At 33.9% G+C, this 12,011-nt stretch overlaps 1 protein-coding gene and 1 long non-coding RNA gene across 2 annotated transcripts; one reads left to right on the forward strand and one right to left on the reverse strand.

Annotated features, from left to right (window-relative positions):
- Window positions 1–1,645: 1,645 nt before the first annotated feature.
- Window positions 1,646–2,824, reverse strand: LOC144544039 (E3 ubiquitin-protein ligase ATL31-like). The gene has a single exon (XM_078292459.1). It carries the CDS (start codon window positions 2,822–2,824, stop codon window positions 1,646–1,648), a length of 1,179 nt encoding a protein of 392 aa, XP_078148585.1.
- Window positions 2,825–6,990: 4,166 nt separating this feature from the next.
- Window positions 6,991–9,879, forward strand: LOC144544641 (uncharacterized). The gene is made up of 3 exons (XR_013508281.1): window positions 6,991–7,040; window positions 8,745–8,821; window positions 9,503–9,879. It is a non-coding gene; the product is annotated as an uncharacterized LOC144544641 (long non-coding RNA).
- Window positions 9,880–12,011: the final 2,132 nt, after the last annotated feature.

Consider the following 12,011-nt stretch of genomic DNA (forward strand, 5'->3'; position numbering starts at 1 on the left):
TTTTTGTAAAAACTAAATTGACCACAATGCCCTCTAATTTTAAATGGAGGTATCCATTATTCTTCTATTTCATCCTTTCTCCCTTCCTCTCTGTACTACTACTCCACGCTTCATTCGTATCGGCGGATGTAGTGATATTTTTTATTAGTGACAGTCTAAAAGACAACATAACATCTATGTCTGGTAAGATTATATCCATCCGGACCCAAACTCTTATTGTTCGGCATTTGGTTAATCACTTCCTTAATTTCTTGATTTGTAATGTTCCTGCCAATATCCTCGAAACCTTGTTGTGACTGGTATAAATTTGACGAAAACATTTGAGGTACCTCCTTTGACTCAGAACCCATTAGTTTCACATAAAATTGAAAAAAAATACATCAGCTTTGGCTCTTTGAACCGAACATTGAGTGCCCGGATACTCAATGAAAGGTATAGTGTTTGCATCCTTTGTACCCGAAGCTATAGCGTGAAAGTAGCTTGTATTTTTTATATCCCTCCAGTTTCCATTTTGTTTTCGATCATTGATTTCAAATGTCTTCTTCAACAACACAGAGTTTAAAGTATGCCTCTTTTTAATTAGACATATAATTAATTTTTCAAGGGGATGACTGTTCAATATCTCCTTGGCTTTGTCGATCCACCCTAGAAAGTCTCTAGACAACTTAATTTGTTTTTTTTATCTCATCAACTCTTTTTTAGTATATTATTGTGAAGAGTAATTTCTTGAACTGTTTTCAAGACAAATTTTTGCTTTTGATGGTGAATAGAATGTTGAGAGTAGGTGGCTACTTTGCTTGGACAGTGCAGCCTGTTTATCAACTTGTTCTTTTCAAACAAACATTTACAATTTTTTTGTTTGGAAATACTGAGTTAATAGAAGCGTGATGTATAGAGTGTAAGCTAAGGGGAGGAAAAGGAGATTAATGGACACCTCTATTCAAAATTAGAGAGCATTGTGGTCAATTTAGTTTCTAAAATAGTTAAATGGGGATAAAGGAAATAATATTAAATTTGTACGGGGATATTGGATATTATGATATTTTGATGAGTAAATTGGCTATTTCAAAAGTTTGCATGGGCACAGGAAATCTTCCCTTTGTTCTATTATTTACTTCGGTCTCCTGTATTATTTATTTATATTATAATATCACTTATGGGTTTTATTAGTGAAGATTTCTTTTTTTGTTTAACCTAAGCTTGAAATGTAAAAAAAAAAAAACTTTTCTGTTCTAATAACACAAAGAAATAAAATATAAAAAGCAAACTTATCAAATTTTGCCGATTATCTACATTTGGTTGATCACAAAATTAAACCTGAAGGCACAATCCCAACACGGCATAATTAAGTTAGTTAATTTAATTTATGTTGTTCATTTTTTATATAAACAAGATATAAAGAGAATAAACATTGGTGCAAACCTCATAGCAGTATCATAGAAACTAATTCTAAAAACTCCTTTCTATTTACAACGACTTTTCAAAATCCAAACCACATCTCTAATTACTAATTAATGAGGATCAGATCAATGTGACTCAAACCATTAATTGGTTAACGCATCACTTTTACCATTCTTTAAAAAAAAAAAAATTCAACCACCCCTCACTTTACTATCAAACCCCAAAAATATCTCAAGTTCAACAGTCAAACTCGCCGGGCAATGGCCCCTGCCTCGTCCTCCTCTGCATCGGTTGAACCGACTTTTGAACCCGACACATCCCCGAGACAATCAAAGGTAACTTTCACACTGCCTTGATTACCTTTGGTCGATCCTTCGCCATCTGGCTTCTTAAATGATACCTCAGAATCACCTTGTCTGTTAGTCATCCATGCCGTGGCTTTAGTCGAAAAGGTTCTAGTAATAAAAGATGGCCACCTATCCGAACGGCCAAGTTGAACGCTCCTCCCCATTTGGATGCTTCCTTCACGGTAAACCTGCCTAGAGCTTGCCTCTCCTTGGCCAGGGAATGTGTGGAGACTCCGAGCTCGTTTCAGTTGTCCCGACACAATGATTTCTTTCTTGATATGATTGGGTAACCTGGGCGTTAACTTGTCGACACTCCCGATGTCTGTTCTTACAGCTGCAGGTGGCGGTGACGTTGTGAGAGAATGCCCGGTTGAGTGGGAATGAGGAAATTTTGGCTGTTGTTGCACCGATTTTGCACGCAGGGCTCGCTTCTGGCTTCCGATCCTCTCCAATTCAATTGCCTCTTGCTTTCTCCTTGTCTCGTCTTCATGCTCATCAACATCAATTACAACTACTGATGAATCGGGTTGGTTTGATGGGTTGTGCGTCTCATCGACTTGTGTCAAACTACTCGACTCGACTCCTCCTTCGGTTTGCTCTGACTGTTGGTTCGGATCACAAGTTAAGATGCACCGGCAAACCGGACATGTAACATGAGACAAAAGCCATTCATCAATACAATCAGGATGGAACATGTGGCTGCACTTGGGGAGGAGACGAATATTATCGTCATCTTCAAAGTCGCATAAGCAAACGGCACACTCGAGCGATCCTTTTCCAATCTTGCGCTCCTTCACCTCTGAGTAAACCATTATCGGAAAGCTCTCTAGCACAGCTCCATCAAGACCTCGTTGTGTGTTGTCACATTTTGAGATGTACCACAGGAAAAATAACAAAACTTCTATTACAATGCCAATTGATTTATATAAATAATCGTTGTCGTTTGTTGATGGTGGCGACGATTGTGCTTCTATTGCTGGCAAAAGTAATACCAGAAGAAACAGCAGCATCAAACCGAGCGAGTTTCTCTCTCGACTAATGGTGACTGGGTGACCATTAGACCACGACCACCACATTTTAAATTGCTTTATTTGATGGTAGCTTGAGAAAGAACGAAGATAAAGGAAATTGCGAGGAGAAACTAAATTGAGGTTCTTATAAGGAGGCCGGGTTGAGATGAAGGCCTCTAAAAAAGGAATTTTTTTTATGCAACATCTAAAAAAAGGAACGCGTGAAACTGAAGTACAGTGCACGCCAAGTCAAAGTCTGCATGGTTGAAAATTAGATCAATGCATTATAATTGTGGTTGCTATTTTCGGCTCAACTATTGCTTATGTCTGCCTCATTAATTAAGAAAGTTAATAAAGGAAAAGATTAATAAGGAAAGTTATTAGGATATAAAGAGTAAAATAAAAGAAGTTTTAATATCTATGATGGTGTTTGGTTGAGGCTTAAGGTTTAGAAGGTCTAAATTGGTTATTTTAATTTAGGTCAATCTAAATTATTTATGTTTGTTTGAGGACTAAAGTTTAGTCAAAACTTAAATTAATTATTATTTGGTTTAGGCCTAAAATAAATTATGGTCAAGTTGATTTTTTTTTATGGCATGACCACAATAAAACTGAGATATTGTTTCTCACTTTCTAGTACCAGTCTGATACCAGATTGAGTAATTTTGAGCTTTAAACATTTCCGTTCATTTCTCGTGTGTGTGAGAGTAATTTTGGACTAATCTTTTCATCGTTATTTTGTTCTTTAAGCATGTTTTTAGTTCCCGCAAAAAAAAAAGAAGCATGTTCTTAGTATTAATTTAATGCTCTGATATCAAATTGAGTAATTTTGAGCAAGAACGGTACCTGTCCTTTGATATCGGTTATGGGTTTCATTTCATCTTGAAGTTCCGTGTTAATCTAGATACCATTTTAATTCCAATTTGTATATTGCATGTGTAGTTAGCATTGATTAGTCAGTTATTTTTTTATTGCTATGCTCGTTGCTTAGTACCAGAGGCAGAGAGACCAAAGAGGTAGGAAAGAAATTTTCTTTTTTATTTGCGCATTTTTTCCCTTTATGCGCAGAAAAGGAAAGATGATTAATGAAGAGATAGGACAAAATTTGAGTTCAGAATGCTCCATAAAGTTAAGAAACCTGAAGAAGTAGGTTAATTTAGGCTAAAGCATATTTAGAAAAATAACCAAGGACTAAAGCTCTTATTCTATTGTTTAGTTCATAATCTAACATTATTTATCTCTTTTAAGTATTAGAAAAGGGAGAATATAAAGACTATAACCAAATTTATAGTTTCAATATTCTTTTGATAATTGAAACTGTACCCGTTAAAGAAAAATATTATTTCACTATGGAGAAGAGGGGCATGATCTGTGACATGAAGTGCCACTTGTGCGATGTGGCTCATCTCTTATTTTGTTGTTCTTATGCACAGAGAGTATGGAGAACCATGAGTGCTTTGCATGGATTTCGCTTGATGAGAACAGGTGACACAATAGAGGAGATTTGGGATAACTCCATCAGGTGTGTTAGCCTAACAGCCAAGGCTAAGAAGGAATTAATTGGCCACGCACTTTCTATGTATAATCTGGACACTGTGGAAACAACGCAACGAGAAAATTTTCAGAGGAAAACATGTGATACCGGAGCTGTTGTGTAGAAGGATCAGAGAGGAAGCTGCTATGTGGATCAAGTACTGCAGAGGGAGGAAAAGAATGATGCCACATGAGCTAGCAGCATGTTGAGATATAGAGAATGATTTGTCTGCGTGCTTGAGCTGCATGGGACTATAGAGACTATTTTTTTATTTTTTTATTTTTTTCTATGCTGGTAGCTACTACCATGCTTTTCAAAAAAAAAAAAAAAAAAAATTATTTGGGCCCGGTGGGCTTAATGGAAAATGGGAAGATATTATTTGGTAAGCAAAACAACAGCGGTACCTGACCTCTCGGAGCCCAAAAAGAAACTTGAATCAATTTTGAGAATGATTGATAAATAATAATCGTTTCTTTTCTTTCCACCTAGATTTATACTTTTGTATTTTATATGAAAAAGAATACAATCATTTTGCCCCTTAATTTGCTCGTTCCTTCGTTTTTGTCTAAAATGGGGAATGAAGTTAATTAGGATAAAATCTTGGGTAGATTACAATAAATCCAACAACTATTTTCAAAGGAACAATCAAACAAATAATTGCATAAGCATAAACTTGTTTCTTTGAGAAAAAAAGAAAAGAAAAATAAACGAAATCAAACAAAACAATTGAACTTGCATGACTGGTGCTACCATTCAGATATATTGTAGAAAATACAATCAAACAAATCTGCACGGCACAATGGCTAGCTAGAACAAAAATTTGAATTACACACAGTGGTGTAGCTATGATTTGAGTCAGGAATAGACGGAAATCGGGTTCGGATTCAAATCGCTTCCATAATTCTCTTCTCACCTCCGTCCGCCTACCAAATTGCATCTGCATACCGAGTCGGTTATAATTTCTAAATTACTAATTGATGTCAAAATTACTAAAATAATTACTTATAATTTCTAAAATAATTGATATTAATTGGGTAAAGGAGAATTGATACTCCGAATTGAACAAAAATTTAAAAATATCTTTCTTTCCTAATTAGATTAAACGACTTACACATCCATCTCTGAAATCTGAACTGACAATTGCCACTCCAAATTGAATTCAGAGATAGACAGAATCAAATACAGGAGTAGACACAATCCATTAAAGAACCTCGTCCAAAAAAAAAAAAAAAATCCTGAGGTAGGCAAGCTGCCTACCCCTGCAGCATTGTGGCTCCGCCACTAATCCCCGTGCGCGCGCACGTATAAACTATAGTGGCAGATGCAAACTCTTGGTAAAATTTTGCACTTGCCATGGCCTAGTATATTATCCTCGTATATATATTGGCATCATACTATTTCGCTACCGTTTGTGAAGGGTAAAGCTTGATTGCTTTCTCCAACACGCTATGAAATTGTCACTAATGCTATATTCGAAAAGTTTAATATGTAGGCTTGGAGGATTAATTGTACTGCTATAAAATGGGGTTAACAAATAAATGTTTCCATTTGAGAACTTATGATGTCTTTAATTATTTATGTTTAAAAACTCATGCCTTGAAGAGTTAAACTACCAAAATTAATCATATATATCTTATTGGAGTTTGAACTAACTTAAACAACACACAATTCCTTTTCCTTCTTTATTTTATTTTTTTAAAAAGATATTTTCCGTTACAAGTAAAATATCCACACTTCTTCAAAAAATTCAAACCGTGCTACCTCCAGTTAAAGAATAAGCAATATTCTTACATATATGTAGGTTATACATCACTTTAGATTTTTCAAATCTACTTGTCATGTTTAGTAACTATTAAGATCCGAACTGCGCGCGGTGATTAAAAATGTCAAATTGGAAGTGAAAGAGACTTAATGCATTTGTTATTCATTTTTTGATCGTTTGAAATTTGAACGGAAGGATAACAAAAATAGACCAATTTATAATGGAAATAAATAATATAATATTATATATGGGGGTTAAATAAAAATTTATCATTACAGAAATGGGCTCTTCTTACGCTCATTTTCTAACGGTTTTAAGCATTCTAGGTTGAAACCGATAGACTAAATTAAAGTGTTGTCACCCGTTACTGCAATTATGTACTAGTGAGGAGTGAGGAGTGAGGACTATTAAATTTATTGTTAATTAACTGCAGTTGTGGCAATCATGACTGTATATAATAATGAGTGCCACATATGATTTGATAACTAATTTATGCATGAAGGGAAAGATATAGTTTGGTACAGGACTACAGGCATGGTTGATCACAAGAAAATTAGTATTGCCAATTTGCATTCACTGCATTAACTAATCTAAACAGATATTTTTTATACATACCATACCATGTGCAACTAAACACCAAGAAACGCTCAAATAACCTTAAGCCCAAAAATTATACGACTTAAATCAATCACTGTCACTGAGGCGGCCTTGAATAAAAAGATTAAAATTTGGGCTCAAATAAGCTGGGCCCAGAAACAGCAGCGAAGAAATGGAAATATAAGATAAAGAAATCCATAATTAATGGAAGAAATAAAAGTTGGAAAAGAGAGATTAAGAAACCCTAGAATAATAAAACCCAAGCAGCCGCTGCATTTAAATAGGGATAACATATGCTTCTGCTGTTCAAATCCGACCCGATCGATCACAATTCACACATATCTGAGAGGGATCCAGCTGCGTCCATATCTGATTCTACCGTCGGTGAGGTAACTAAAATTCTCTTCTTGTTTCTCTACTGATTGATGTTCTTTGGGTTTGTGACAATCTGTGTAAGAAGGTGAAGGCTGGTGATATTTTATTAGTAGGGGGGATAGGAATTGATTCGGTACTAGGGATAAGATAGCGCATGCTTGTCTTTAACTCTTTTCATTATCCCCAGCTGACACACAGAGTTTCTAGTTAGCTTTACCTGCGTTTTTTTAATTTTGAGGGTAGTTGTTATAGATTGGACAGTTGTAATTCTTGCATTTGTTGATGAAAACAGGTAGCTAGAAGCTACTAGTTTTGTTTTTTTTTAAATAATAAAAATAAAGCTCGAGTGATGTTGACAATTCTTAAATTAGACTATATTCATGATGTAATGTGTAGTTGTAGTACTCTTAAGAAAGTTATTTTCAATTGTTACATCTTGCAAATATTTTCTACGGAAGTTTCAACATCTTGCTTATGCCTTGTATATGGCGAGAAAAGACTTGAAAGTTTTAGTCCTTCTGATTGGTTCCTCAAAATTATCACCACTTTAGTTGTTTGCGAGAGTTTGTATTATTACCACAAGCACTTCCTAGGATATATTACTTTGGTTATTTTTTTCCCCTGGAGTTTGTTAATGATGATCATGATTACCCCATACAATCATAAATTTTAGAGTGATTACTATTCAGGAAACCATATTTATATAAAAAGAAAAAAAAAACCCCACTTTTTGGTGCTATTCTAGAATATACTTCAGAAGAGTGATGAACACAAACTGTTGCAAGTATAGAGAACTGAGTAAAAATTAACTCTTGTTTATTTAACACGTCCAGTGCAATCTATAAGCTTGTTCGGCTCTTTTCTATGCTTATAGTTAGGTGTAAATTTATGTTATTAATGCCAGAATGCATTTTATGTCTAATTCATAGTTCCCCAAATATTATCAATATCGAAAAATGCCATATATAATAAATAGTTTTGTGTACCTTGCTAGGAATGTTATTTTCTATTGTATTTCTCGCAAATATATTATGCGAAATATTAGACATCTTGGAATTTAATTTGGTATTCAGATAAGCATTACAAGGTTTAGTCCTTATTAATTGTTTTGAAGCATAATATCGCATGTGTTGTTTGCGAGAGTTTGTACTATTAGAGCAAACATTTCTTAGGAGTTAGGATGTTGCTTTGGTCATTTTGTATTCATATAGTTTTTTTAATGACAATCATAAACCACAGACAAATATGAACTTTTAAAATGACAACCTTTCAAAGAATCATATTTATAGACAAGGAAAAAAAAAGACTCCTTTTGGTGCTGTATATTGTTTTTTTTTATCTAAAGTTCTTAACATACTCAAGAATATTGATGAATGTAAACTGTTGCGTGTATAGAAATAACAAATGAGATCTTATTCATCTAACATTTCCAGTGCAATTCTTATCTTCTTTTTTTTAAAAAAAAAATTGATGCAAAAGCTCAACCTGTTAGATGAATGCATTGTGTGATCATCCTCATAGTTCTCGGTATACCTGCTTTGACAATCCTTGATTGAATCCCAATAATATGAGCAAAATTGTAGTTAGTTGATATCAGTCTCCAAAATTAGCTTATCAATCAATAATGTCTGGTTGGCATATAAATTTTATTTTTTCAGCCCTTGTCACAATTGTTTTTAATATGTTATAAACTTTTTTTTTTTATTCTTTAAATGCAGATACTCATGAGGCTGCTTCATTAGTCATGATGGAGATAATTCACCTCAAATTTGGCATGGGTGGTTTAGGAAAGGAGGTAATGCCTAATACCTATGTGCTTCATTACTCACTTTCTGCTTTTTTACGCAACACATACTTTAAATGCTGATAGTTATTTTTAAGGATGGTTAACATGTTTGGTTATCTCATTACAATAAGCCAATGAGATATTGTAAATTATTGTGTTTGCCATGATGAGTCTGTGATTTGAAATCCAAATCCAATCATTAAAAGGATTCAAAGTAATGCTATTAAATATTAAATATTATCAACTTAATTATATTGTTAACAGAAAATATCACCATGAATCTGTAAACAGATGCCCTTAAATGCAAAAATTTATGAAAGTAACATATTGAGTGATAAAAATTTTTGGACCTGGTAAAATTAAATCTCTGCCCTACCTAAATATATGGTCCTATATTATAACATCTATATATAACACACTCCATAATATATGTTTAGTAGAAAAAAGAAATACATAATTGTAGTGCAAAGTTTTTACTGATTTTTTTTCCTATGAAATTTCGTTTCATAGGAATGTTCATTCCCTGGGCGGGATAGACATCCATGCCCACTTATCACGCTAATCAACTGACCAAACAAACTATAATCAACAATGAAAATGAATGGAAAAAAAAAACATGGACAGGAATGTTTATCCCGTCCACATTTTTGTGTTCTAGTGGGTTACAGCATTGTTTCTGATGTGGTGCAGAATAAAAGAGGAAGGAGAGAGCAAAGGAACTGGAGGGGATCGACATGAGCAACATACCACCCCCGAAACCACCAAAGCGATCTTTCTTCTTCTGATGATGATGATGATGGTGGTGGTGAGGGATGGCAATGATGATGTTGATATGGAGAAAGGTGATGTCAATGATGATATGATGCTGTTGGAGATGTGATGACGGTGGAGATGATGGTGATGAAGGCAAAGGATCTGGTCAAGATATTCAGAGACTTGCTACTGATTCTCTTCTGAAGCTTAAGCCAATGAAAGATGGTTTTTGTTATTTTATATTCTTAGCGGTGGCTTTGTTCTATTTTGATAGAGGGCAAGAGTTTGCTCATACAATTTGATCTAATATGATTTTTTTTTTTCATTCATATTAAATATTATATTATGTGCTTGTTTGTTTCTTTTACTTTTGCTAATTACCCTGCACATTAACCCAAAATAACACTAACATGCATTATGATGGATAGGGTATAGTTTACTAAAATTGTACACATTTTCTTCCAAGCTAAAGTTCAAACAAACAAGAACACTGCAGTTAGATTACAGTGCCGAAATTGTTGGAAATATAGCGTGCTTATCTTTTCTGAAGTTATAAAAATGGTAGTTTGTTTATTACAGTTCTGCTGAGTTAGGTATGGTTGGTACTGGTACTATTTTCCTATATGTAGATGTAACTCAGACATGTGGACTGAACAAGAAATATCAGTTGCAAATATGATCTCATGTTAATGTGTTAATTTGCTAAAGAAACATGGACGTCCGAATTTTTTTTTATTTTTTAATATTTCAAGGTTGATGCTAATTCATCCTACACTTAACCCATAAAGTATGAACTTATATTCATAGAAAAGAACAATACTGGTAAGTGTGTAATTGGAATTTACTAAAACAATCAAACTGAAAAAGCAGCCCACAAGAAGAGTATCACAAGTACAATTATATTATTCAAAGTGAACTAGAATGTTAATCTTAAATTCTTCTAGATTTATCTTCTAAAGAACAAATTTCATTGTGTGCCCAGTAACACTAGAAATCCTACAATAATAAAACTAACAAAAATAAAAAATCAAATAATTCCTAAATCAAAGATCGAACTAATCGCGAGAGGGCGCGCGGCACTGCCACTAGCGGAACTCGCTAGAGCTTTTGCATCAGGAGGTCGATTCTGAGAGCGAACGATGCTTAGTCTTAGGGGCCATTCGGCAATAAGAGACTTAATCTGTGTTTTTTTAGCTTCTTTAGCCGCTTAATTCTGTCAAACATCCAGTGGCGAAACCAGAATTTGAATTTGGGAGGGGGGGAGTCGCCGAAAGACGAAAAAACAACCGCATGAGGGGTGCCAATCGGTATGCATCTGTAAAAAATACATATGAAAATAACCACTCCAATAAGTAACTTTTGATTTTATGGAGGAGTGCCTGGCTCCTCTTTGCTTGTACCTAGTTCTGCCTCTGCGAACACTGGTTGTTTAACACGGATTAAGAATCACCTCTTTTAGCTTCATTTTGTCCGGATATTAATTCTCTGTTCAGACCTTAATTCTTCACCTCTTAAGGCATCTCTACTCATTTTTTTAGCTTGCTTAGCTTTCATTCACAGATTAAGACAACTAAACATCAGTTCCTTAGTGCTCTTTAAACTCTTAATCCTTCACTCTTAATCTCTTATTGCCAAACAGCCCCAGAGAGAGCGGGAGCAGGAGCTTAGAGGAACGGGCGAATAGCATCATGGTGTCAATGGTCCAACAAGGTAATTCCATAATTAAAAAATATGAAAAGTAACGAAATTTGTAATACATTTTACTACGGTGGTCATAATAATAAGTTAATAACTACTATATACAAGTAGAGGAAGAATCGAGTTACAAAAAAGTTATCACAACTATTTTTTATATTTTCAAAGTTCAAATCGTCGATTCAAACCATTCAACATGATCTCCACAATAAAATATGCTTGCAGATCAAATTTTACATTTTTAGAATTTTTTTACTATTTATTACGTATTTTACAAAAACTAGTCAATTTTAGATCATTGAATTTTGTATGCATCTTAATAAATAGTAACAAAATTTCAAAATATATAAAATTTGATTTTGAAGCACATTTTATTGTGGAGATCGTGTTGAACGGTTTGGACTGACGATTTGGACTTTCAAAATGTAAAAAATGATTGAGATAACTTTGTTGTAACTCAAAATTATTGTAACTGGATCCCTCCTCATATAAGTAATCTTTGTTATAAGTTATTGTTCTTGTTTTCGTTGTTCATGCGAAACATGCGAGGATGTGAGTTAATTACATAATTTTGTCGCAGATAACTGCATGCAGCTTATTACCACCTAAATTTAAGAAAAATAATTATTAAATTAATTTGATTTTGTTGAATTAATTAATTACCATTAAAATAGCACAATTAAATCTAATAATTATATTTAGACCAAAATCTAATAAATATTTTATTTGGTATTATATTATATGGCAACAA

The sequence above is a fragment of the Carex rostrata genome, chromosome 26 (assembly GCF_964058835.1).
Source record: "Carex rostrata chromosome 26, lpCarRost1.2, whole genome shotgun sequence".
NCBI classification, from domain to species: domain Eukaryota; kingdom Viridiplantae; phylum Streptophyta; class Magnoliopsida; order Poales; family Cyperaceae; genus Carex; species Carex rostrata.

Bases quoted from the DNA above. Each gene is read 5' to 3' on its own strand.
- LOC144544039 (XM_078292459.1), bottom strand. From the start codon at position 2,824: ATGTGGTGGTCGTGGTCTAATGGTCACCCAGTCACCATTAGTCGAGAG.